The sequence below is a fragment of the Chionomys nivalis genome, chromosome 11, assembly GCF_950005125.1.
Source record: "Chionomys nivalis chromosome 11, mChiNiv1.1, whole genome shotgun sequence".
NCBI lineage: Eukaryota > Metazoa > Chordata > Mammalia > Rodentia > Cricetidae > Chionomys > Chionomys nivalis.
The window spans coordinates 39191813-39219382 of record NC_080096.1 but is presented as its reverse complement, the minus strand read 5'-3'; the positions used below and the strand labels follow the sequence as shown (position 1 = coordinate 39219382).

At 36.9% G+C, this 27570-nt stretch overlaps 2 protein-coding genes and 1 non-coding gene across 9 annotated transcripts in view; 1 reads left to right on the top strand and 2 right to left on the bottom strand.

Annotated features, from left to right (window-relative positions):
• Tut4 (terminal uridylyl transferase 4) overlaps positions 1-27570 on the top strand; it is a 93354-nt gene that overhangs the window by 60412 nt on the left and 5372 nt on the right. For 3 of the 7 annotated variants that reach the window (XM_057785060.1, XM_057785054.1, XM_057785053.1), the window contains 10 exons: positions 22-111; positions 1422-1535; positions 13114-13191; positions 13369-13546; positions 13778-13825; positions 13910-13992; positions 17794-17909; positions 19419-19606; positions 20177-20277; positions 24156-24603. In XM_057785060.1, coding sequence (XP_057641043.1) covers positions 22-111; positions 1422-1535; positions 13114-13191; positions 13369-13546; positions 13778-13825; positions 13910-13992; positions 17794-17909; positions 19419-19606; positions 20177-20277; positions 24156-24603 — 1444 coding nt within the window. The remainder of the gene's footprint in view (positions 1-21; positions 112-1421; positions 1536-13113; positions 13192-13368; positions 13547-13777; positions 13826-13909; positions 13993-17793; positions 17910-19418; positions 19607-20176; positions 20278-24155; positions 24604-27570) is intronic. The other 4 variants (XM_057785056.1, XM_057785055.1, XM_057785059.1 and 1 more) reach the window with 2 other exon arrangements.
• On the bottom strand, positions 8886-8990 carry LOC130884562 (U6 spliceosomal RNA). The gene has a single exon (XR_009058082.1). It is a non-coding gene; the product is annotated as a U6 spliceosomal RNA (small nuclear RNA).
• On the bottom strand, positions 26385-26834 carry LOC130884102 (28S ribosomal protein S21, mitochondrial). Its single transcript, XM_057785062.1, has one exon. The coding sequence runs from the start codon at positions 26751-26753 to the stop codon at positions 26490-26492; it is 264 nt and encodes an 87-aa protein (XP_057641045.1). The 5' UTR covers positions 26754-26834; the 3' UTR covers positions 26385-26489.

Below are 27570 nucleotides of genomic sequence, written 5' to 3'. Positions count from 1 at the left end.
AATATGTAATTTTTTTTTCAGGCTCAGCACAACACAAGAATGCTAGCTACTTATGCAGCTATTGATCCTCGAGTACAGTACTTGGGGTATACTATGAAAGTGTTTGCCAAGGTACTTACGCAGAAGTTAAATCATCTGTTTTGTTATGTAGTACTGTGATAGCTAAATTAAAACGTACTGGTGTTAAACTTGTGAAAAATACTGTCTCAATTTTATTTATATAGTTTTTTTTTCTTCATTCTCTTTTAAGATAGGGTCTTGCTCTGGTTATTTGGCTTACGTTGTCTTTCTATTTTAATCTCCTGAGTTATATCTGAGCTTTTATTACATTTTAATTTATTTACTTTAAATTTATTTATGTTATAAGGTCTTACTACGTAGCCTTAACTGTCCTGGAATTTGCTCTGTAGACTAGGCTGGCTTCAAACTTACAGAGATCCTGCTGCTTCTGCTTCCTAAATTCTAGGATTAAAGGTGTGTGCTACTATGCCTGGCTGGTCTCTGAGGTTTTTTTGAAAAAAGATAGCTGACTCACAAGCTCTCAGAATGTTTCTGTCTTTGCCTTTCAGTGCTGGATTCAAAGACACATGTAGCCAGCACTTCTGTGCTTTTATGTGGAAATTGGGGATTTGAACTCAGTCCCTCTTGCTTTTCATAGCAATTGCTCTATTCCGCTGAGCCATTTTCCCAACCCTTATTTTTTTTTAAATTTAATTAACCTTTTTTTCTTTTTTCTTTTTTTTTTTTTTTTTGGTTTTTCGAGACAGGGTTTCTCTGTGGTTTTGGAGCCTGTCCTGGAACTAGCTCTTGTAGACCAGGCTGGCCTCGAACTCACAGAGATCCGCCTGCCTCTGCCTCCCAAGTGCTGGGATTAAAGGCGTGAGCCACCACTGCCCGGCCTTAATTAACCTTTTTAAAAGTGGTAAGTACTGTTACTAGTTTGTGTGGATAGCTCCAGTACTTTTATCCTAAACTTTACTGATAAACTAATTTTTTTTCTAAGGTTTTGCTATTATAACTATTCCAATTTTAAAATCAAATTTTGTTATTATATACATTTTTAAAGATAATTTTAGGAATGGAAATACTAGGTCAGTAAATTTGTTTTGCTTCTTTTATTTTCTTAGTGCCTAACTGTTTTTTCTAACATTTTATTAAACTAATTTTTAAAGAGTTGCTAAGCATGATCAGATGCACACCTTTAATCCCAGTGCTTAAGAGGCAGAGGTAGGTAAATCTCTGAATTCGAGGCCCTGATCTGCATAGTGAGTTCCAGGACAGCCACAACTCCATAGAGAGATTACCTTGCTTCAAAAATGAATGAATGAATGGATAAATAAAAACAGAATGGTATATCAGAGTCATCAATAGCTTGTGGAATTAGATTATTAATTTTTATTTGTAATCATTCTATCTTCTAGCGCTGTGACATTGGAGATGCATCTCGGGGAAGTTTATCTTCATATGCGTATATCCTTATGGTGCTGTACTTTCTGCAGCAAAGAAAGCCACCAGTTATCCCAGTCCTACAAGAGGTTAGTTTTCCAGAATACTGTTGAGCCCAGAGCACATTGGCCTGTAGTTCCAACACTTGGGAGGCCAAAGAAATATGATTATCATGAGTTCAAGGCCAGCCTGGTTTGCATAGTGTGTTTCAGGACATCCTAAGCAATTGAGTGATAACTTGTCTAAAAATGAAGTATTACAGGTGTTTTCAAGCAAATCATGGATTTAAACAGAACTTGCTGGGTTCATGAAATAATGAGAAATTTTTCTGTCATGCATATTCTGAGTTGTTTTTTTTTTTTTTAAATTAATGCTATAATTAAATAGTGAGCCTGTTGGGAAATTTTATTAAAGGAGCATAGTGACTACCAGAGGAATGTGAGGTAACTGGAACTGTTGAATATCTTATAATAGTTTAAAATGTTGTAGTCTTAGAATATTTGCACATGAGCTGGTTGTTGGTGGTGCAAGCCTTTAATCCCAGCGCCCAGGAGGCAGAGGCAGGTGAATCTCTGAGTTTGAGGCCAACCTAGTCTACAGAGTTGAATACCAGGGCAACACAGAGAAACCCTTCCCACCCACCCCCCTCAAATAAAAAAACCCTGCAGATGTGTATTAAGTTCCTTTAGCTCACCACAGACTCACTCATATTCTAGGCCCTCACATGGAAAGATAAAGTTTCTTCTCTCTAGAGTACTTTACTTCTTCCTCCTGCCTTATGTATTCCAGTGTCTATTTTGACAGCCTTGAAAAGTCTTGTCAAGAACAAGCAGGAAAATTGGCGCTAGCTGCTCACGCCTTTAATCCCAGCACTTGGGAGACAGAGGCAAGTGGATCTCTGTCAGTTTAAGACCAGCCTGTCCTACAAAGCGAGTTCCAGGACAGCCTGTGTAACAGGGTTACACAAAGAAATCCTGTCTGGAAAAACCAGAAAGAAAAAAGAAAAGTAGAAAAAATTTCCTCATTTCTTCTAAAGTCATATTAGCTAAACATAAGAATGCACTTTGAAAGGAGGTTATTATAATAAGTTCATATTCACCAAAAATTGGTGATTCAGTGACAATTTCTGTTGCCAGTTTATGCTCTCTGAAATTGGTGTAAAATAACTCTTTTTTTTTTTTTTTTTTTTTTTTTTGGTTTTTCGAGACAGGGTTTCTCTGTGGTTTTGGAGCCTGTCCTGGAACTAGCTCTCGTAGACCAGGCTGGTCTCGAACTCACAGAGATCCGCCTGCCTCTGCCTCCCAAATGCTAGGATTAAAGGCGTGCGCCACCACCGCCCGGCTGTAAAATAACTCTTAATCTTCCATTTTGGGCACAGAGTGGATTTGTGGGCATTCAAGAAGATGTAGTTCTGTCTTCTTAGAAGTATAACTGTTTAGAGATAGGAGAAAAATACTAGAAGCATTTGGAAAATCACATATTCTTTTGTTTTGATTTTTGTTTTTTGAGACAGGGTTTCTCTGTCTAACAGCCCTGGCTGTTTTAGAACTTGCTTTGTAGACCAGGCTGGCCTCAAATTCACAGAGATCTGCTTGCCTTTCCCTCCTGAGTGCTAGGAATAAAGGTGTGTGCCATTATGCCTGGCTAGAAAAACCACATATTCTGTTCTCACATAAATTATAATATGATGGCAAAGAAGAAAATGACAAAATATAAAGTCATGTGTTACAAATATCTGATTGCCAGTCCTAAATTTTCAAATAGTCTCACGAATCCTGTGGTTTTAGCAGTACCTCTTTCCCTTTTTATAGTCAGTACCAGGGAAATAAAAATTTTTAATATTTTTTTTCCCCAGGCAGAAATTCCTAACTAAGTACTTATACTTGGTATTTTATGTCTTTGTTCTTGGTTTTACAAGTCTGTGGTGCTGTGAATCAAGCCTAGAGCCTCATGTATATGTAATAGGTGAGCACTATACTACTGAGACATATTCCCAGTCAAAACAGTATTTTTTTGGGGCTGGAGAGATGACTCAGAGGTTAAGAGCACTGACTGCTCTTCCAGAGGTCCTGAGTTCAATTCCCAGCAACCACATGGTGGCTCACAGTCATCTATAATGAGATCTGGTGCCCTCTTCTGGCATATAAACATACATGGAAGGAATGTTGTATCCATAATAAATAAATAAATCTTTAAAAAAAAACAGTATTTTTTTGTAATTTTAAGATCACAGCAAAAGAATATGTGGAGATTTCTCATATAACCTTACCTGGGCAGACACTCCTCCATTATTAAAGCCTGTAAGCCTACAGTGGCATGTCACAGTCACGTTAAATCCATAGTTTACGTTTGTGGGTCACACTCTGTGTTGCATAGCATATCAATTTGAATAGATAATTATGTACACATTGTTATTATACAGTACTTTTTTTCTGAACTTGTATTTGCTTTGTATAGTCAGCCTCCATCCTGCCAACTCTTGTTAATCAGTTATCTTTTTAGTATCTCCATAATTTTGTGTTTGTGTAGAATATCAAATCGTTAGAATCATTTATACCCAGTATCTAACCTTTTTGTTTGGCTTCTTTTTCACTCATTGCATGAATCAGTTTCACATTAATATAGTGAACTAGGACAGTTAGCCTATAATAAATGGTATATTTATCGAATATTGTTTAATGTTAGTTGGTCCCTTTCTCTCTTAGCATATGTTTCATGTATGTGTTGGAGCAGGTGGTACATATTAATGAGCCAGGACACAGAGACACTGAAACTGGGGTTTCACAATCCACTTGTAGAACCTATTCTCAATAACCTAATAATTTGCCATAAAAAGCCTAATAAGATCTTCATAGCATCATCTGGATGTGACCAAGCCTTTAACAGATTGTTCCAGTTTCGTTTCTTTACTATGATAAAGTATTCCGACAAAAAAAAGTAGCTTAGGGGAGGAAAAGGTTTATTTGGTTTAAATAGTTTTCCCTTTGGTTCATAATTTCAGGGAAGTCACACAGCAGGAACTTGAGATAGTTGATTATGCCACATCCACAGTCAAGAACAGTGAGAAATCAATACATCCATACTTACTGCTTTCTTTTTGGTAGCTGTCCCTGTTATAGATAGTCTTTTCCCTCACAGCATCTAGGTAATGGTGCTGCTCAATGTGGAGGGTCCTTCTACATGAGTTAACAATTAAGGCAGCCCTCCACAGTCATGTGTACAGGCCAACTTTATCTAGGCAATCCTTCACTCATGCTCTCTGTCAGAGGTGATTCTAAGTTGTAGAAAGTTGTCACTTAAATATCTGAGAGCTGGAGAGTTGGCATAGCAGTTTAAGAGCAATGGCTACTTTTGCAGAGCCCTCAGGTTCAGTTCCTAACACCCACATGACAGCTCACAACCATCTGCAATTTTTGTCCCAGCTCTTTTGGCCTCTCTGGGCACCAGGCACACAGGTGGTACACAGACATTGGTGTGGACAAAACACCCATACACATAAAAATAAAAATAAATAAATGGTTTAAAATTATACATATGGCCTATGGGGAAGAAGGCCTTACAAATTCAAATTAAGTAATATGCATTTATATTTTCATGTCTTTTCATCAGTAAATACCTCATTTGCTTGACTGTATGTCAGTTTCTTTATTCAGTTACCCACTGAGAAACATCGCAGTTGCTCTTAAGTTTTGACAATTATAATATAGATGATATAAAGATCCATATAAATGAATTTTGCTAGTAATCCTAGCAGTTGGGAGCTGAGGCAGAAAGATTAAAAGTCCAAGGCCCGCTCTGGCTATAGAGCAAGACCTTGTCTCAAAATCAAAATCAAACAACAACAACAACAAAAAAACCAAGGCTGGGGAAGTAGTTGTGTTTGTAAAGTGATTGCCTAACATATATGAGACACCGAACTTGATTCCCAAACCCAAATGAAGGAGGCCTAGAGGTGCCCGTCATTCTAGCTTTTAGAGATGGGAGCACAGGAAGTTATTCTCTGCTACATTCTGACTTTGAGGATAGTGTGGAATACATGAAACCCTGTTTCAAACTGACAAAAAGACCTAATTACTTTTTTTTTTTTTGTCAGTTTATTTTCAAGACTTTCAGGTACATGTTATTGAGCATAATTGCTGAACACTGCATATGAGTTTTTAGATTTCTAAAGTGAAAATGTGGAGCTCCAGAGTGGCTGTACCATTTTGTATTTCCACCAGAGTGAGGGAAAGCGCCTCTGAGCTCCACACCCTTACTAGAATTTCTGTTATACCTCTGTTGTGTACTTTGACCATTCTATTAGATGTGCTGTGGTAGTTCATTGTTTCAGTCAGCATTTCCCCATTACTTACATATCTTTCCATATGCTTATCTGTCATCTGTAGATCTGTAGAATAGTGTATGGTAAAGTCTGACCAGTATCTTTTTAATGTTCATGAGTATATACCATGTGTGTTCAAGTTTCCCAAGATGTGCTTGGAAACAAACTTTGGTACTCTGTGAGAGCAGCAAGTCATTTTAATCCGTGAACCATCTCTCCAGCCATGGTCTTCAGCAATATTTTTCAAGTAGTATGTTTCACAAGGGGACAGCACAAGGAGAAGGCTGAATTCAGGAAGGAAGCAAGCATGAGGGTCAGGCAAGGATTGGAACGAAAAATACAAATTAACTTCAAGGAAGAGCAGAAAATTTTACTACTATGCAGAGGTACCACACACAATGCCAGTGCCTAACTTAAGCACTCCCAAAGAGAAAAGAGGCCTGTAGATTGTGGTAGACTTTTTTCCATATCAAGTTAAAACAATTCCCTATTCACCTAATTTATGGGGGATATTTTTGTTTTTATTGTAGTGATTTTAGTTTCATTTTGTTTTTTAAATTTTGTTTAAAGTTTATGATTTTGTATGTAGCCCTTGGTTGACCTAGAACTTGATATATACACCAGACTGGTCTTGATGATCCTTGTGTATCTGCTTCTTGAATGTCAGGATTGTAGTCCTATGCCACCATGCCTAGCTATTTTGGTCTTTTGAGGATATAGGTTTTTTGTTTGTTTGTTTTGTTTTATTTTTGTGTTGGCCAAACTTCTCTTAAACTCTGAATTTATCTGATCCTTCTTAAACTTGGAAATAGTTGTGTGCCACTCTGTCTGGTTTTTCTTTCATTCTCGTTAATGGGTATTGAGTTTTATCAAATGCTTTTTCTGAGTCTTGATATAGTAATATGACTTTTCTTTTACTTGTTAGTGATAGGTTAGTTTGATTTTTATATGTTGAACCAGTTTTGAATACTTGGGATGTATCTCACTTGGTCTTGATTTATAATTATTTTGATACATTGTTGGATTGTTTTTTGGAATGTTATTAGGTATTGGTTTAATTTAACAGATAAATGCCTATTCAGATTGTTTTGTTTTTCCTTGTTTGCATTTTGACAGAAATGTATCTTTTAAGAAATTGATCTAGTTGAGTGTGTCTCATGCTTGTAATTGAAGCACTTCGGGAGGATGAGGGACGAAGATTACTGTGACATCAATGCCAGCCTGTACTACAGTGAAACCCTATCTGAAAAGACAAACAGACAAACATACATTGTAGGAATTTAGCTTATTTGGTAGAGTGCTTGCCTAATATGCATGAAGTCCAGTGTTTGCTTCCACAGTACCACATCCATCAAATGTGGTATGTGCTTGTAAGCCCAAAACCTGGGGAGTTGGAGGCAGAAGGATCAGAAGTTTAATGTCATTCTGGGCTATATACCGAGTTTGAGAGTAGGTTGGACTACCATGAAACTAAGCAAGCAAGAAAGAAAACAACCAAAAATCGGAAAGAAATTAGATTATTATGTCTGGGAATAGAGAGTTGATAATATTGCCTTTTATTATTCATGGGATCTAGAGGTGTGGTTGCATATTTTGTTTTTACGTTAATTTATGTTCCTGGGGTTTTTTTCACTCATTGATGGTGATGATTGTAGCTTTTATTTTTAATTTTTTTGTTTTGTCTTATTTAACCAAATGCTGCTAATTAATTTTGAGGTTTGAGTTTTTGGCCTTCAGTCTCATTTCCCTTACCTTCTTCAGTCATGGAACTTTGCTACCTTGAAGCTGGAGAACAGGTTAATGGGCCACAGAGGGTGAGCATCCAGGTTCTTATTTTACCACCATCATTCCAGAGAAATATTTTATTTACCTGTCTTGTCTGGAGCCACATGGGGAAATTCAGAATTTTTTCTTTTCTTTCTTTCTTTTTTTTGAAATAATCCTCAACCAGGCAATGGTGGCCCACACCTTTAATCCCAGTACTCAGGAGACAGAGGCAGGTTAATATCTGTGAGTTCGCCGGGCGGTGGTGGCGCACGCCTTTAATCCCAGCACTTGGGAGGCAGAGGCAGGCGGATCTTTGTGAGTTCGAGACCAGCCTGGTCTACAAGAGCTAGTTACAGGACAGGCTCCAAAACCATAGAGAGCCGGGCGATGGTGGCACATGCCTTTAATCCCAGCACTTGGGAGGCAGAGGCAGGCGGATCTCTGTGAGTTCGAGACCAGCCTGGTCTCCAGAGCTAGTTCCAGGACAGGCTCCAAAGCCACAGAGAAACCCTGTCTCGAAAAACCAAAAAAAAAAAAAAAAAAAATCTGTGAGTTTGAGGCCAGCCTGGTGATCTACAGGGTTTTTTTGTGTAGCTTTGGAGCCTGTCCTGGAACTAGCTTTTGTAGACCAGGCTCGTCTTGAGCTCACAGAGATCAGCCTGCCTCTGCCTCTCAAATGCTGGTATTAAAGGCATGCACCAACCACCACCTTGGAAGAAGATCCTGTCTTAACAGACAAAATTAAACAAATAATGATAAAACTTTTCTAGTGTTGTCTTGTATAGCACACACTGAAGTAGTGCATGAGTAGGTGCATGTCTTTAAGGAGCATGAGAAGGCAGTTCCAAACTAACTAACCTGGCCACATGGTAATGCCTTTTCTCAAAAGTCAGAAAACAAAAGCAGCTTGGCATGCACTCAGCCTTTAATTCCAGTTCTCAAGATAGCAGAGTCAGGGGATGTCTGTGAGTTTCAGGCTATTCTGGTCTACATAGGAAACTCCACGCCAACCAAGGCTACATAGCGAGAACCTGTCTCATGCAACATAATAAATAAAATCGAGAAATTGAATGCCTTTAACAATAGATATAAAAGTAGGTGATGGTTGTTTTAATTATTCTTTTATCATTCTTTTTTGGTGATTATTATCATCACCAAAATTATTGTTACTGTTGGGAAAATATAATAGAATTCTTTTATTCACCTCAAATAAACTTTCACATTATCTGTTTTGAAAATATGTCTTCTAGTTTTTGAGATTATAATATAATTACATCATTTCCCTCTTCCTTTTTCTCCCTCCACAACCTCCCATGTACCATTCTTTCTCCTTCCAGATTCATGGCCTCTTAAAAATATAGACTGTTTGGTGAATATGCTGTCATTCTCATGCATAGTCCATGTTGATCTTCTCTGTGTTGTTTCAGTCTTAGCATATATACTGTTGAAAGAGAATACCCCATTATTTGGTTAACAGGCTATAATTTTAAAGTGACATGCAATCAATGAACCCAGTATGATGAGCTCTGATTGTAGATTGAGACTGATATGTACATTTTTGCTTCTATCCTTTTCTGGTTGTCATCTGGTTTCTGTTTTCTGGTATTATTTAAGTATGGGCCAGTGGCATGAATCTTTTTTTTTTTTAATGTAATGGATATATTTAATAACATTACTTACCTCTGGCTTCATTTGCAATTAAATCTAACTTTAAGTAGCTGGTTATTAAGGTTTAGCCTGGGATTTGATTGTGGTACTGTTTATTGATCCCAGAGCCTTATTCATGCTAAGCAAGTGCTGTACAAATGAACTTGAGTATCTCAAGTTCCCTTATAATGTTAGATATTTTATGTATTTACAATTTTTATATTTCATTATAGATTATATCTTAAACGGTTTTGTTAAATTGGTTAGGCTGGTCTGACATTTGGTATTATTCTGCCACTGTCTCCTGATTTTGGGGTTTCAGGTATAACACTAAACTATGTTTTGGCTCTTGAATTGTGATTAATTTTGTTAGTACTGAGGACTGAACCTTTAGGCAACCTTGGGCTCTACCACCAAACTGAGTTCCTAACCCTTGGAGGTTTGTTGTTGTTGTTGTTGTTGTTGTTGTTGATCAATAATACATTCAGGTTAAAAGGACCATTCTTAAGCAGAGTTTTTTTTTCTGTTCCAGCAAATCGTAAGTCCAAGAAAATTCTTTACATAAAAATTAACAGTAAAGAGATTTAGGAGTATTGTTCTTAGTTGATTACATGAAAATTTATGCTTTCTTAAACTATATCAACTGGAAAATTAAATTTAATCAAAGAACCTTGAGGACATTATGCCAAATGAGGTAAGCCAGTTAATAAAGAGACATAGTATTTGATTCCAATTAGGTACTTAGAATAATCAAACTCATAAGTACACAAAGTAGAATGGTGGATCTTAGTTGCCAGCAGCTGGGAGAGGGAATGCATGGAAAATAACAATTTAACACATACAGAATTGTTTTACAAGCAAAGGAAAAAAGACTAAATGGCTGATGTTAACTCAGTACTGTGAATGTACTTAATGCCACTGAGCCAAATATTTAAGCCTTAGATCATAACTATTATAATATGACAGTAAACATGGGAATGTTCAAGTTTCTTAAGCAAGTATGATTTTGATTTTTTTGGTACTTGGGATTGAACTTGGGTCTTCTACATCCCACGCAAGCTATACCAACCATTGAACTATATCCCTACCCCTAACATCTAAATCTTTAATGATAGAATTTATACTTCAGCCTCTTAATCTTTCACTTTTTCGAGAGCATGAGCCCAGTGCCTTGCACTTGTTGGGCAAATACTCTACCACTTGTCTACAATTCCAGCTGCAGACTCACTGTCGTATCTGCATCCTGTCATTCCCTCACTAGGGTTACAGGTTATCATGCCCTGCTTTTTATGTGGGTTCTGAGAGGCAAGTGCTTCACCAACTGAGCCTTCTCTCCAGTCCCCAAGTCTTTGCTTTCTTTCGTTTTATGAAATACCAGAACATACACTAAACAATTTTGGGTGACAGTATTTCTCTAAATTATAGATTAAGTATTCCGAAGCTGCTTATTTAGCTTAATCTTTGTAAACTTTATATTTAATATAGAGAATGTATTCAGTCAATAATTTGTATATAGTAAGCTTTGGTTTAATGAGGTTTTGTGCTTCACACACCGGCTATAACTCTTTGACCATAAAGAATTTAAACATGAGAATGAAATCTGAGAGGCCAGACATAGGGCAAACCACTTGCTAAGGGCCACAAGGATTAACTAATCAAGTGATTTGAAACACTGTTCTGCTTCATTATACTTTGGACTCATTACTGTGTGTATGTTGGGAGAGGTGAAGACGGGAAAAGAAAAGCTGTGTTATGTTTAAAACAGTTCTGGTCCTTGGCTGACTGCAGGGGTAGTAGCACACACTTTAAATCCCAGCAGTAGAAGGCAGAGGCAGGCAAGGCAGATCTCTGAGTTCAAGTACAACCTATTCTAAATAGTGAGTTGTAGGTCATACAGAGCTACATAGGCAGACCCTGTCTGGAAAAAAAAAAAAAACCAACAACACAGTACATACATAACACAAATAAAAACAATAAGTATTAAAATTAAAATTGGTAAGACACTTCTACTTTTTATTTGTTTCACATGTCAGTTTTTAAGAAGGTTGAATTTTAGGGAGCCCGACAGGATGTCTTAGCAGATAAAGGCCCTTGTCCTCAACCCTGACGACCTGAGTTCTATCTCTGGAACTCTGTGTGGTGGAAGAGAACTAACCTCTAGGAGCAAGTTGTCTTCTGACCACCTGTGAGATGTGTGTCATGCCGTGTGCTTTTGCATGTGTGCAAACACATGCACAATAGATAAATGTAATTATTTTTTTTTTTAAGTAAAATTTGGGGGAGGGTGTGGAAATATGACTCAGTAGTTAAGAGGTTTAGTTCCTCTTCCAGATAACCTGGGTTCAATTTCCATCACCTATATGGCAATTAACAACCGCCTATAACTCCAGTTCCAAGAGAGAGTGGTCAGACGTCCTTCTGGTCCTCTTGTATACCGGGCAAATATATGGTGGACAGACACATATAACCAAGACACACACCTAGAATAAAATAAACTTAAAAAATCTAAGTAAATTTGGGGATTGTAAAAATGGCCTAAGCAGTTAAGATTGCTTTTACTGCTCTTGCAGAGGACCCAAATTCAGTTCTGAGTACCCCTTTGGGCAGCTATTACAACCTCCTGTAACTTCAGCTACAGGAGATCTGATGCCTTCAGCTTCCTTGGGCACTTGCACTCACTTGTGCACACACACGTATCCATGTTAGTAAATGCAAAATAAATACTTTTTTAAAAAGTCAATTTATAAACTACTTGTGTAGTTAATGAAATCTTTTATCTTTACTGGAAATTATCTTGACCAGAATCTGTATATAGACCTGATACTAGAAAATAATTTTGCTAACTTTGAAGCAGTATTGTTTACCTTTCTATTTTATTGAGTCATTGTATTAAACCTCTTTTAGAAAAGCAAGTCACAGGGGCTAGGTGTGTAGTAGAGTTGGTAGCATGCTTGTGTAGCATACATAAAGCCCTAGGTTTGATCCCTAGTATTGTATAAACTAGCCATTTTGCCATATGTCTATAATCTCAATACTCAGAAGCTAGAGGCAAGAAGATCAGAAGTTCAATGTTATCCCTGGCTACATAACAGATTAGAGACTAGCTTGAACCCTGTGGATCTTTTTTTTTCTTGGAAAATAGTATTTCTTAGTAAGACATAGTGACACATTATCAGCTGCTCTGGTGGCTGAGGCAGGAGGATTTCAAGTTTGAGGCCAGACTGTGCAACTTAATAAGAAGAATTCATAATTTGTTTATAAAGATGTCAGGGAAAGCTATCTAATTTTCCATTAAACATAATCTGATACCTAAGCATGTTTCTATCTTATATAATATTAGTAACTGATTAAATGTACTAGGGATCAGTGATATTGATTTCCTTTGGGTATATAATAAGTATTGTCTACTGTATATCTACATTTATAATCCTTTATTCAAGCACATTTTTATTTTCTTTACTTTGATCTTCCTTAATCATGGGCAGGATGTATTTAGATAGGCCAAACAGGTAGCATCAATATTGTTTGTTCGGAGAGTCTGACATTCTTTTTTTTTTTTTTTTTTGGATTTTTCCAGTAGACCAGGCTGGCCTTGAACTCACAGAGATCCGCCTGCCTCTGCCTCTGCTGGGATTAAAGGTGTGCGCCACCACCGCCCGGCTGAGTCTGACATTCTTAAGACATAATTTCTCAGCTTGGTTTTAGGTATAGTCTCAGAGTCTGACATTCTTAAGACATAATTTCTCAGCTTGGTTTTAGGTATAGTCTCATTAATTAATTAATTGCTTGGTATCAAGTTAATCTCATCCTAGTGTTTTTCCTTGGGAAATAATTCATTAATGTCTCCTGAAGGTAAATTCTAAAATGATATGAAGGCTTGTAGGTAATTGGGTTGGATAACTTGAAATCTAATTATAACATTTTTTATACAGATCTTTGATGGAAAACAGATTCCACAGAGAATGGTTGATGGATGGAATGCTTTCTTCTTTGATAAAACAGAAGAACTGGTAATTTTTGCTTAATTTTTATACTATAGAATGATTACTGATATTAAGATTTGCATGGTTTAATAATTTTACTTGTTTTTAATTTTTGTACTTTTGATAATACACCTATTTCTCTGTTTTTTTTCCCCTTATTCTCTTCTTCCATCTTTCTCTTCCTCCCCTTTTTCTTAACTGAAGAAAAAGCGTTTACCTTCTCTTGGAAAGAACACAGAATCACTAGGAGAGCTTTGGTTAGGACTACTTCGCTTTTATACTGAAGAGTTTGATTTCAAGGAGTATGTAATCAGTATTCGGCAGAAAAAGCTGTTGACCACTTTTGAAAAGCAATGGACATCTAAATGCATTGCAATTGAAGGTGATTATTTTTGTTAATTTTTGATACATTTTTGTTAATTTAAGAACCACAAGAAAAATTAGCAAGGAAAACTGATATGAAAGAGTAAGCCTCTTGTTTCTGTCACTTAATAATTTTAAAAGAATAATTCACTGGCTTGACTAGTCTGAAAATACATAGTTAGACCCCTATTGCTGCAGCATCACTTTATGGGATAGTACTCATAATTAATCCACAAATGTTTTTTCCTAGATCCTTTTGACTTGAATCATAACCTTGGTGCTGGTGTTTCTAGAAAAAGTAAGTTTTAAATATAGAGAATATATGCTTTAAAAGTTCTGACATAGTAAAGTCTGCATCTTTTATTATCTTCTTTCCTTACAGTGACCAATTTTATTATGAAGGCGTTTATCAATGGAAGGAAACTTTTTGGTACTCCCTTTTATCCACTCATTGGCAGAGAAGCTGTAAGTTTATGTTACTTCGAATTTTCTTTTCTTTTTTTTATAGAACTTCATTGTCATTGAGGTTTTTAAAGATGGCAAAGTGAAAGGGAGCAAAACTTCAGATGCATATTTCCCCATCCTAAAAAACCAGAAAAGGCAGACCCGAAGTATGATTCTCTGTAACTATTGTCCCAAGGGATCTTACACACTCTTCTGGCCTCCATGGGCACCAGGCATATGCATTGTGATCATACATACATAAATAATTCTTTTTGTTGTTAAAGCATTTTAAATTTTGTTTACTCAAAATTCACTAAATCGTCCTGTACTTTGTCCCACTTTGTTATTTCTTGGTTCTTTTATTTTCCTTTCTTTTTGTTCTCGTTGGAAATGGATTACAAATGAATATTTGCCTTGGATTTTAATTAAATGAATTACTTTCTTCACATACACACTCAAAAAATTATGTTTTTCTTAAATTAGCAAACTTAAATTGTATACATTATATTCATTACTGGAATTTTGAATTTAAGTTTATAAATTTTTGCAAAATTTTGATTTTTCATTATGTAAATTCTTATATTACATTTCATCTTTGGCCACCTCCTAAACTCCTTAAAGTATTTGAGTTTTGCAAATCCCAAAATCAGTTCACTTTAAAGATTATTCAGGAATAGAATGACCACTGCGTGATGATTAGTTAGAAGTGATGGATAAAGAAGAACAGAATGATGGGTGATGCCTGTTTCTGCCTTAAGCAACTAATAAAATGAGAAAGGACTTTGTTGTTGTTATGAGAAAATAGAACTGTAGCTATACATAGTAGAAGATGCCTAGAATCTCAGCACTTGGATGTGGCAATGACTTACAGGTCTCAGTCCTGTGGCTTCTTAAGTCTGCCTGAGTTTATTTCTATGTCCATTCTAAGCATGTTTACACTTTAGGCTTCTTTATTCATTTTCTAAAGATTCCCTCCCTGCCATTTGGCTACCTGCTTCTATGTGTACCATGCTATCTTAAACAGCTTTGTTGAGGAAAATCTTTGATAAATTATAATTTAGAGCTTTTAGTTATTCAGAATATTTGGTAGTCATATTACCAAAATTTTATTATTTTTATTTCTGAGGGTTTTTTGAGATTTATTTTGTGTTTTAATTACTTAATTATTTGCATGTGTGTGGGTTGGTGCCTGGGTATGTGCACCTGAGTACACAGAAGTATCTGATCTACTTGCAACTGGAGATGTAGTTGTGAGCTGCTTGATGTGAATTCTTGTGAGTTTGGGTCTTCTGCAAGAGCAGCAATTGCTCTTAACTGTAGAGTCATCTTTCTCGTCCTACCTTATAGTGATATTTTGTTTATGTTTTAACAAATAAAGCTTGCCTGAAGTTCAGAGTGCAGAGCTAAGCTACTAGAGGCCAGGGAGTGGTGACACACACCTCTAATCGTAGGACCCTAGAGACAAAGGCACAGATCTCTGTGAGTTCAAGGCCACCCTGGCTATGCTAGATTGATCCTGTCTCAAAAGAGAAACAGAGCCAAGCCTTGTTGGCTCACCCCTTTAGTCCCAGTATGTGAGAGTCGTTTGTCTTTAATTCGAGCACTAAGGAGGTGGAGACAGAAAGGGATATGGCTGGGTAGAGAGAGGAATATAAAACGGGAGGAGACAAGAGCTTAGTGCAGTTTGGAGATGCAGTCTGAGGACAGGTAGAGGTAAATGGTCTCTCTAGTGGCTGGCCACTCTGCTTCCCTGATCTTGGCTTTCATCACCTAATATCTGACTCTGGGTTTTTATTAAGAATAATTAGAATTCGTGCTACAGTTCCCCACACCTCTTTCACATAGACAGGCACACTCTCTTTTTTAAAGAAGAGGAAGCACAGATTTTTTAAGGAAAGGAGAAAGAACTCCTGAGACTTCGAGGGGCTCAAAAAAAGCCCCTCTTTCCCATTCTTAGTCTACTAGCCTTCTTTTTATAGATTTTACTTTTTGTTCTTGTTCATTTAGAATTATACTGGTTTCTTTCACTAGACATATTTTACTATACATATTTCATCCATGATGTAGGATATGTCAGTACTTCATTTCTTTTTGAGTGAATAATATTCTACTATATAAATATGCCATATTTATTCATTCAGTTGTTTAATTGGTTTGCTTCTATGTTAGCTATTGTGAGCAGTGCTTTTATGAATATATGTGTTAAGTTTTTGTTTCGTTAATGTTTGTTTTCATTAGATTATACCAAGAAGTGGAATTACTGATTTGGTTCTTGTGTGTGTGCTTTTCTGTTTTGTTTTAGCATAGCTGTGCTATTTATAATCCTACCAGAAATAGGTATGGTTTTCAGTTTTTTTACACTCACCATTTTTTTTAAATTATTTTTATTACCATTCTATTGGGATTTCTTGTAATTTTATCCCAGATTTTTACATGGATTTATATAGGCAGCAGATTTGCTCTCTTGGCTTCCAGATGTATGCTACTGATATAATAAACTAGTGTTCCTGAAAAATCAAGCACTAAGACTGATAAACAAGGTGTTAGTATAGAAGTATCAGTATCAGTATAGTATAGTATAGTATAGTAATAGTATAGTTATAGTATAGTAATAGTATAGTAATAGTATAGTATAGTAATAGTATAGTATAGTAATAGTGATAGTATAGTAATAGTATAGTTATAGTATAGTATAGTAATAGTAATAGTATAGTATAGTAATAGTATAGTATAGTAATAGTATAGTATAGTAATAGTAATAGTATAGTAATAGTATAGTATAGTAATAGTATAGTAATAGTATAGTATAGTATCGTAATAGTATAGTAATAGTATAGTATAGTATAGTAATAGTATAGTAATAGTATAGTATAGTATAGTATAGTATAGTAATAGTATAGTATAGTAATAGTATAGTATAGTATCGTAATAGTATAGTATAGCATTGTATAGTATAGTATAGTATAGTAATAGTATAGTATAGTAATAGTATGGTATTGTATAGTATAGTATAGTAATAGTATAGTGATAGTATGGTATGGTATAGTATAGTATAGTATTGTATGGAAGAGACATGAACTTAGTTGTAAGGGTTGGAAAATGTTTTCTGGCCTTTTCAGGTACATTCCATGTTATATAGTAAACATTATTTATTCTTTAAAAGCTAATTGCATGATTAGAGAGATGGCTCAGTGGTTGAGAGCACTTTTAGTTCTTAGCTTCCACATGGGCAGCTTGCAGCTACCTGTAGCTCCAGTTTCAACAGATCTGATGCTGTCTTCTGGCCTCCTGGGTCCCGAATACCCATATATGTGGGCTTTTTGTTTTGTTTTGTTTAATTTCAAATCCATTTACTTTTTAAATAAGCTAAATTATTTTTGTACATAAAACCATTTGGAAAGATGAGCAGTTCCTTTGTAGAAGTAGCCTGATGTAACAGAAAGCATGAGTTTTGTAGTTGCTACAGGTAAAACCTTAAATCCTGTATATGAGATTTAGCCAACTTTTTACCATGTACAAACAATTTGAATCCTCTGAGCTGCAGTTTCTTTGCCTATAACTTGAAATGGAAAATTGTATATTTTTTTTTGAGATTTCACTTAATTTATAGCCTCTCTATTTTACAGATAATTTGGTGACTATAAAGTACTTAGTACTGCTACCACCTGTGATACTGACAAATAATTCTGAACTTTAATTCTTACCTATTGTTTCAGTTACAGTTAAATATTTGTTAACCTTAATTTTTTTGACATATTGATTTCCTTTGTATTTGGGAAGTTTTATATTTTTTTAAATAGTAAAATTATACTATTTCTTCAGGAGTACTTCTTTGATTCAAGAGTATTAACAGATGGAGAACTGGCTCCTAATGATCGTTGTTGCCGTGTATGTGGAAAAATAGGTCACTATATGAAAGATTGTCCCAAAAGGAAAAGGTTGGCAAACAATTTTCTATCAATTTTATAGATAAATGTAAGGCTAATTTATATTTATACTTTTATTCAGAAGTGTTTTAACTATGAAAATTAAAATTTTATGCTCAAGGTTTTCAGTTGGGTCAAATTTCATTTGAGTGGAATTTTTTGTTTGTTTGTTTGTTTTGTTTTTGTTTTTTGAGACAGGGTTTCTCTATAGCTTTGGAGCCTGTGCTGGAACTAGCTCTTGTAGACCAGGCTGGGCTCGAACTCACAGAGATCCGCCTGCCTCTGCCTCTGCCTCCCAAGTGCTGGGATTAAAGGCGTGTGCCACCACCGCCCAGCTTGAGTGGAATTTTGTAATGTGATATTTATGTTTAGTGGTACCCTATATCATTTGATTTTCATTCATTCTTTTTTTTAATAGAAATGTTAATTGACACATTGTGTGTTTGGAATTGTTAGGAACAAGAAAAAAAAGAAAGACTTCATAGTCACACAAGCGCTAATATAAGTACAATAAGCTGAATCCTGGAGATATATGTGTTTGTGTATTATGTAAATTGAGAAGTACATGTTCTCTGTACTACCTCAAAATATATCTGTGGTCTAGGCATGGTGGCACAACCTTTAGTCCTAGTGCCTGGGGGCGGGCAGAGGCAGGAGGATCTCTGTGAGTTTGTGAGAGTGAGGTCGGGACAGCCAGAACTATGTAATGGACCCTGTCTCAAAACAGCATCAATTAAAAAAAAAAAAAAAAAAAGCAAAAAGAAAGAAAGAGAAAGGAAGAAAAGATTTATATGTGATTCATGCTGTCCCAGGTTCACGTGTACATTCATTACCAAATCTGGCTTAATAGAACATTTGGAAGTTTTTAAATGAATAAGCTGTAGTTTTTATCACTGTTATTTAATAAGTTTGGGCCAAGTGCTTATTTTCTCTAAACCTCTGTTTCTTCTTTGAAGTAGAGTTAAGTATCAATCTTTAAGGATTTAGAAGTTCAAAACTTGATATTAGGCTGGGCGGTGGTGGCTCACGCCTTTAATCCCAGAACTCAGGAGGCAGAGGCAGGCGGATCTCTGTGAGTTCGAGGCCAGCCTGGTCTACAAGAGCTAGTTCCAGGACAGGCTCCAAAGCTACAGAAAAATCCTGTCTCGAAAAACAAAACAAACCAAAAAAACTTTGATATTATAATTTTTTAGTATGGCTGGGCATGGTGGTATACTCCTTTATTCCCAGCACTTGAAAGGTACAGACAGGAAGATCTTTGACATTGAGGCCATTGGAGTCTCCATAATGAGTTCCAGACCATGAATGAACATATAGTGTCAAAAATAAATAAATAAATACTGTTATAAAATGATTACAATACTTAAGTATTGAAATAGGATTTAAGTATGTTATAAATAAAAGTATCTTTTAAAAAACAGCATAAAACTGCATATGTTAGTTCCTTTGTCATTGTATATGGCTTAGTTTGTTTGTGAATCATCAGTTTGTAAGTTCCTGGCTCCACATTATTGGTATCAGCAGTTTACTGTTTAGACTAAAGAAGAAAGACAGTGAAGAAGAGAAGGAAGGAAATGAAGACGAAAAAGATTCCCGAGACCTTCTTGATTCCCGAGACCTTAGGTGTTTCATATGTGGAGATGCAGGACATGTACGCCGGGAATGCCCAGAGGTCAAGATGGCCCGCCAGAGGAATAGCAGTGTGGCAGGTAAGTACCAAAGATCAAAAATAGTTGAGAATGTTTATTTGCTTGTTGATAGGGGTCTAGCCAAGGCTGCTGTGCCTGCTCAGGACATGGTTAACTACTGAGCTACAGCCCCAGTACTAATATGCTTTGTTTTGGGGTCAGAGTTTTGCTATATAATGCAGGCTAACCTCAAGCTTATGATCTTCCTATACCAGCTTCCCTGGAGTTGCAGATTTTATAATACCTGACTTCAGATATTCTTTTTAATTGATCTGGGATGGGGGTTTAGCTCAGTGAAAGTGCAAATATGTGATGTACCAGGTCTTGGGTTTGATGCCCCACAGTGTGACATTAAAAAAAAAATTCAGAAAAAGAAAAAAAATCAGTTTATATATAGGAGATTGAAAAGTGTCTTTTAAGTCCAGTATTCCTGAGATGGAAACAAGAGACACACTGTGTAGCTCAGGTCTTGAATTCACAGAAATCCTTACATTTCAGTGCTTCAAGCATTGAGATTATAGGTATAAAGCAACGTACCTGCCCACTTTTTCTGTATCTTTTGACTTTTTTTTCTGTGATGTCGTCTCTCAGCAGCCCAGCTGGTCCGCAACCTTGTCAATGCTCAGCAGGTGGCTGGTTCAGCCCAGCAACAGGGTGACCAGTCCATTAGGACTAGACAGTCTTCAGAATGTGTAAGTATTCTGCCTTTGAATGAGTTTGACAGGAAGAGAGTCATTGTATCTGACCCTTCACAACTTTTAATTTTGAAGCCTTTTACACTTTATTTCCTTGCTGTAAAAGTGCACTAGTAGCCAGGCACTGTGGAGTACATTTACTGGTAGTTCCTAATGTCTGCAGGCCAAGGCAGTGTGATGCTTTGAGCCTAGGACAATCCCTACCCCCACCCACCCACACACCTGATACAGAGTTTCTCCTTGTGTAGCCCTGGCTGTCCTGGAACTGTCTTTGTTGACCAGGCTGGCCTCCAAACTCACAGAGATCCACCTACCTACCTCTGCTTCTCAAGTGCTGGTATTCCATTACTGCCTAGCTTCTTAAAGAGAGGTGACAAAGATCCTGAATTTGGTGTTTATATTTCCCAGTTCATTGTTGAAGCCCAATAGAAACATTAGGTAGTTTACATTATTAGTTATATGAATGAAGATTTAAGTTTTTTTTGCCTAAGGTTAGTAGATAACTTGAACTCTATATGTTCTGTGTATATAAATTTATACTCTGATTATTTTTCTGTGTTGCTCCTAATTTTCTTTGTTCTTTACCTTTTTTCTCACCTGACTTTTCTTTAAGAATTTAATGGACATTGTTTTTCTGGTGTCTAACAAAGCAACTCTGCTGTGGGATAATGCTCTTGTACTCTGTAAAGACTTTTCACTCATAATGGTTTAATAAAATGCTGATTGGCCAGTAGCCAGGCAGGAAGTATATGCAGGGCAACCAGACTAGGATAATTCTAGGAAGAACAAAGGCAGAGAGCCAGTTGTCATCAGATACAGAGGAATCAGGATGAGAATGCCTCACTGAGAAAAAAATGCCAAGCCAATTGGCTAAATATAGACAAGAATTATGGGTTAATTTAAGTTGTAAGAGCTAGTTAATAATAGTCCTGAGTTAGGACTGGAGAGATGGCTCAGTGGTTAAGAGCACTGGCTGCTCTTCGAGAGGTCCTGAGTTCAATTTCCAGCAACCACATGGTGGCTCACAACCATCTGATCTGGCGCCCTCTTCTGGCATGTGGGCATACATGGAAGCAGAATGTTGTATACATAATAAATAAATAAAATCTTTAAAAAAAAATTAGCCTGAGTTAATAGGCCAAACAGTTTATAATTAATACAAGTTTCTGTATGTTTCTTTGGGAATGAATGGCTGTGGGACCAGGTGGAACAGAAACTATGTCTACACAACTCAGCTTTAATGTGTCCAGAATGTTACGTTTCTTTCCAGTACTACAGATTTGCTCCTTCTTCTAGTGTTTATGGCCTTAATGTCGGTCTTACAGTCTGGTTTTCTCTCGCATTTTTCTTTCCCTCAAGCTCTATTTCTTCATTCTTTTCAAAAATTACTCATAAATTGTGGCAGGGAATGTAGCTCAGTTGGGAGAGTGCTTGCTTGCCTAGCATGCACAGGCCCTGGGTTTGATCCTAGCCCTGTAGAAACCAGGCACTGTGGCACATACTTGTAATCCTAGCACTTGGAAGGTTAAAAAAAAAATAGGAAGATCAAAAATTCAATGTCCTGTGTGTTATATTTTAAATTTGAGAAATCATTGCTTGGGTGTTGTGATTCACACCTTTAACATACCAGTACTCACTTGAGAGACGAGGGCCAGCAGATCTGTGTGAATTCCAGGCCAGCCTCGTCTACATTGGTAAATTCTAGGCCAGGTAGGGTTATATACTGAGACTAGCTTAAATAACTTAAGCAATAAAGAAACAAATAAATAAATAAACAGATAATCCTTACAGTCCTTTGTTTCACTCTGTCCCTCTATTTTAATCTCAGGACTTCTGAGGTGTAGCAGCTTTTTTTTTGTTCTGTTTTGTTTTTAGAGGCAGGGCTTCTCTTTGTAGCCCTGGCTGTCCTGGAATTTGCTGTGTAAACCAGCCTGACCTTGAACTGAGAGACCCAACTGCCCCTGCCTCTGGAGTGTTGGATTAAAGATGTGTGCCCTGTGCCTCCACACTGGGCTTCATTGTACCCTTTTAATTAGTTTCATCAGGTTTTTTTTTCTTTTTCATTATTATAAAATCAGAATAATTATTTTTAACTGCAAATAGATTCTGGTTTAGTTCAAATTTTCAGCAGTTTTTCACTGCTTTTTTATAAATTGTAGAAATTATGGGATATACAAATCACAGGAACTCTCATTGCTTTGTTTTTTGTTTAGTTCTTTAGGCTGAGAGATATATGTAGATAGATTTTTCTTTGGATTGCCAGCTCACAAAAAAATGATACAGAGACTTAATGAAAGTCCAACCTATAGCTTAGGCTTGTCCCATTAGCTACTATAACTTAAATTATAACCCATTACAACCCATTTATATTAATCTATGTTTTGTCTCATGGCTTTTTATCTCTCTTCCATCTTTTTTTTTAAATATTTATTTATTTATTTAGTATACAATATCCTGTCTGTATGTATGCCTGCAGGCCAGAAGAGGGCACCAGACCCCATTACAGATGGTTGTAAGCCACCATGTGGTTGCTGGGAATTGAACTCAGGACCTTTGGAAGAGCAGGCAATGCTCTTAACCTCTGAGCCATCTCTCCAGCTCTCTCTCTTCCATCTTGCATCTCCTGCTTCCTCTCCTGTCCTCTGGCGTCTCACCTATGCCTAGATTCATCTCTTCTTCCTTTCCCTGTAAGTCCCATCTACCCTCTTCTTGCCTATTAGTCATTTCAGCTTATTATTAAACTAATTAGAAGGCAACTTGGCAAAGACACATCTTCACAGTGTACAAAAGATTATTCTGGGGCTGGAGAGATGACTCAGAAGTGAAGAGCACTGACTGCTCTTTCAGAGGTTCTGAGTTCTGTTCCCAGCAACGACGTGGTGGCTCACAACCATCTTAATGAGATCTGGTGTCCTCTTCAGGCATGTAGGCATATATGCAGGCAGAACATTGTATCCATAATAAATCAATCAATCTTTTAAAAAAGTTATTCCACAACAGATATGTTAATCCCTTACCTGTGTACTGTACTTCTTTCTGATTTCAGTTACCTTAGACAGTTAAGTCTTTCCATGCCCGTAGACATGGTATTCCTGCTGCTAAATACTCTTCCCTTCTTTGTATCCTCTTGACTTTACCAGATTTCCTTCTATTTACGTTTAGTCTCAGTTGAAGGTTACTTCCTCTGGGAAATTCCTTCATCTCTACATTTCTTGAAAAGTGGGAGTTTTTCCTAGTTTATCATTATATAAGTGAAAGGGTTTTTTGTTGTTGTTTGTTTGTTTTGGGATAGTCTCAATATGTAGCCCAGGCTGACCAGGACATGGGATCTTCTGATTTTATCCTTCTGTCTGCTCAGAGATAGCACACTACTGTACCTGCTTGTCCAATCATAGTAATAATACATTATGGTCTATTGTGATTACTTGTGTAATCTTTTTCTGCTCCCTGGTTTCCCCTGCCCAGGAAACTTTTAAGGCATACATGTTAGTATTGTATTTTAAGTACTTAGTAGCAATGCCTAGTAACACAATTGTTCAGGGAACTGTATGAAAGTGCTATGAGTTATTTACGTGTTTGTTTCTAGTTTAGAAAGGAAATACATTGTTTATGATGGGAATGATGCTAAGTTCTCGCTCTTTCTTGCAAGAGAAATGCTTATGAACTATTACCCATCTGAGAGAATTTGAGCACCTTGAGGAAAATTTTAACTTCACATAATAGGAGATTTTATTATTTGTTATTATATATATCATATAGTTCTGTATATGCTGTCTTAAGGACATAACTATGCTTATTATATTTTAATCTTCATTTTAGGAAATTAAAATGTTTATAAATTAATTTTTAAAATTGTCTTTTCTGTTTTCCTGCAGTCTGATTCACCATCTTATTCTCCTCAGCCTCAGCCATTTCCACAGAATTCTCCCCAGCCATCTGCTATTCCCCCGCCTCCAGCCCAGCCAGGATCCCAGCCTAAGCTTGGCCCACCCCAACAGGGAGGCCAGCCCCCTCATCAGGTTCAGATGCCCTTGTATAACTTTCCTCAGTCACCACCAGCTCAGTATTCTCCCATGCATAGTATGGGATTATTGCCAATGCACCCCCTCCAGATCCCTGCCCCATCGTGGCCCATCCATGGCCCAATGCTCCACTCTGCACCTGGCAGTACCCCCAGCAATATTGGCTTGAATGATCCCAGCATCATCTTTGCACAGCCTGCTGCCAGACCGATGGCAATCCCTAACTCTTCTCATGATGGACATTGGCCTCGTACTGTGGCTCCAAATTCCCTGGTGAACAATGGTGCAGTGGGTAATTCGGGTAATTTTCCTTTTTTCCTCTTTTATCTTTGGTTGTGGGAAGGTTAAGTAATTGGTATTATTATTGGTTGAATTTTGGGTAACAATGAGAAGAAAGGAGGATAAGAGCTATATTCATAGAGGTAGAATATAGAATTTAGATTAAAAGTAAACAGTATAGGCTTTGGACACATACTGTCAAGACTTAAATTTTGTCTGCCATTTATTACAAGGTATTGACATTCTCTCTATGCATGTGTTTCATCTCTACAATAAGGATATGAATAGTGTCTAACAGTGTTGAGAATATTAAATGATGTAATACTTATAAATATTGTTCTTTTTATTGTTTCCTTTCACTCTCAACCTTATTTGGCATCAGTGTTATTGGTACTCATTTTATAAATGATAAAATTGAGAGCCTGATGGGTTTGGTATTGTACACTTGAATCCTAGCACTCAGGATTATTAAGACTAGCCTGGGCTAAATGAAACCCTGTCTCAAAGAACAAAATGCGGGAAGCCAGATGTGATAATGCATTTGAGGCCAGCTTGAGCAATGTGAGATGCCCCTCCCCCCCGGGGATAAATGGGATGAAACTGAAGAGTTAATTGTGGTAGGTTCAAGATTTAAACTAAGGTTTGTTTGATTTGGGTTTTACTAAACCTATGCTCATTTCTACCCTTCTCTCTTCCCTTTCTTTCTTTTAATTGGGAGAGGAGTAATACAAATGTAGGAAAATGTAGGTTTAAGCACAAGCGTTAGGAGAAGGAAAAGTCAGAGCAAAGTAACACACACCTAAGAACATGGGTGTGAGTTGTAGAAAGTGAGGCATGGGCTCCTCAAGGGAATGTCTCCCCTTTCTTTCCTTCTTTTTGTTTTTCTTTCCTTCCCTTTCCCTTTCTACTCTTTCCTTCTTCATTACAGGATGACCTCAGTTCTGCTTCCTTGTTGCTTGGATTACTATACCTGGCTAAGGAACAATACATTCAAAAAGCAAAAGATAACTGCATTTAGTAGAATTAATAAACAGTTGTTTTTTTCTGATACCTTAAATAATACACATTGAGACATAATTAAAATTTTAAAGATTACTTAATATATTACTAAAATGTTATTATAGTTGCCTATTTAAGAGAGTTTATTTGCTGTATTTGCTAATTTTATATTCAGCTTTGCAGCGATGACTGTCTTCATCTTAAATACTACTGTGGGAAATTTCAAATATACAAAATGAGAGAGTGTAATACCACCAGTGAACTTATCAGTTACCAGTAATTTACTATTTTCTTTTTACTCTAACCCCTTACCACAGTATTAAAATCTCAGACAGGGGATCAAAACTGCTTTTAGCCAGGCAGCGGTGGCACATGCAGAGCACTTGGGAGACAGAGGCAGGTGGTTCTCTGTGAGTTAGAGGACAGTCTGGTCTACAGAGCAAGTTTCAGGATGGCTACACATGTCTCCAAAAAAAAAAAAAAAAAAGGCCCAGAAGAAAAGAATTGCTTTTGATATTCAGTTAGAGTGGTGGGATGGCTAAACTGGCCTAGAATTTATTGTGTAGATTAGGATGGCTTTTAATTTGAAGTGATTCTCTTGCTTCTATTAGGATTAATAACTGACACCTGGGTCAGTTCTTTCCTATTATTAATATTTTTTTTCCCCCAAGACAGGGTTTCTCTGGGTAGCACTGTCTGTTTTGGAGCTCACTTTGTAGACCAGGCCGGACTTGAACTAAGAGATTGACCTACCTCTGCTCCCTGAATTTTGGAATTAAAAGCGTGCACTGCCACACCTGACTCCTTTTGTTAATTTTTTTTTTTTTACGTGTGATCGAGTTTATTGTAGAGAAAGGTAACAGAGATTGGGGTTGTGTAAGAACAGTCAGACACAGAACTAACATGGGCTTAGCAGCCCAGCCACGGATCTGCCCGGTTCTTCCTCATCAAGAAGTTAATCTTTCGAGCCATTTCCATGTTGTAGATCCTCCGGCATGTTTCATAGCTCTCCCGCTGGCGGCGGCGGCAGGGCTTCTCATAGAAACGCCGCCGCTTTATGACCTCAGTAAGCCCATCGGTGGCGAGAATTCTGTTCAGGGTCCTGTATGCACCTTCCACGTTCCCCTCCTGAACCATCACAGTCCTGGCAATGAACTTCAGGTGTTTAGCCATGGCCTTGCTTTCAAATCTTCATTCTTCAGGACCTACAGGCTGCAGCCGTAGCTCTCGGACTCCTTTTTTTTTTTTTTTTTTTTTTTTTTTTTTTATGGTACCTGGAGGGACAGCCGTGGGTGCTGGGAACCGAACTCTTATATTTTTGGTTGTGAGCCTAGCCTTTAACGGCTGAGCCATCCCTCCAGGCCCTTTTGTTAATTTTCAAAGGAGTATTGTTTAGCTTTTCCATCTGGTGGTTTTAAGAATTGAACCTACAAAAAAAAAAAAAAAAAAAAAAAAGAACTGAACCTACAAAAAAAACCAACAACAACAAACAAAAAAACCTGTGCCTACGCAGCTAGACACGGTGGCACACACCTTTAATCCTAGTATCAGCACAAGGTCAAACCTGGTCTACAAAGGGAGTTTAGGACTTCCAGGGCAGTTACATAGAAAAACCATTTATGTAAAAAAAAAAAAAAAATTAAACCTAGTGTATATGCTTGCTAGGCCAGCACTGTACCATAGAGTTATGTCTCCAAACCAAAAGTATGTTATCTCTTAGAGAAGGCACCTCCAACCTGTTTAGAATAAGCAGATGGAACTCTGGTTTCCAAGACCAAAGGAAATAGAGTATAGCCAGTCATTGTGCCATTGTGCTTGTATCTGTCACAGTCTTATTATATAAAGACAGAACCTATATTTTGTCCTTCGATAGATTAGTTCACTTTTTATACAAGTACTTTCTTCAACCTGCCATTGGTATATCTTTTTTCAGTCATAATGAACTAATTAGCAAAACATCTTGGAAATTACTATATTGTCTCTTACCCAA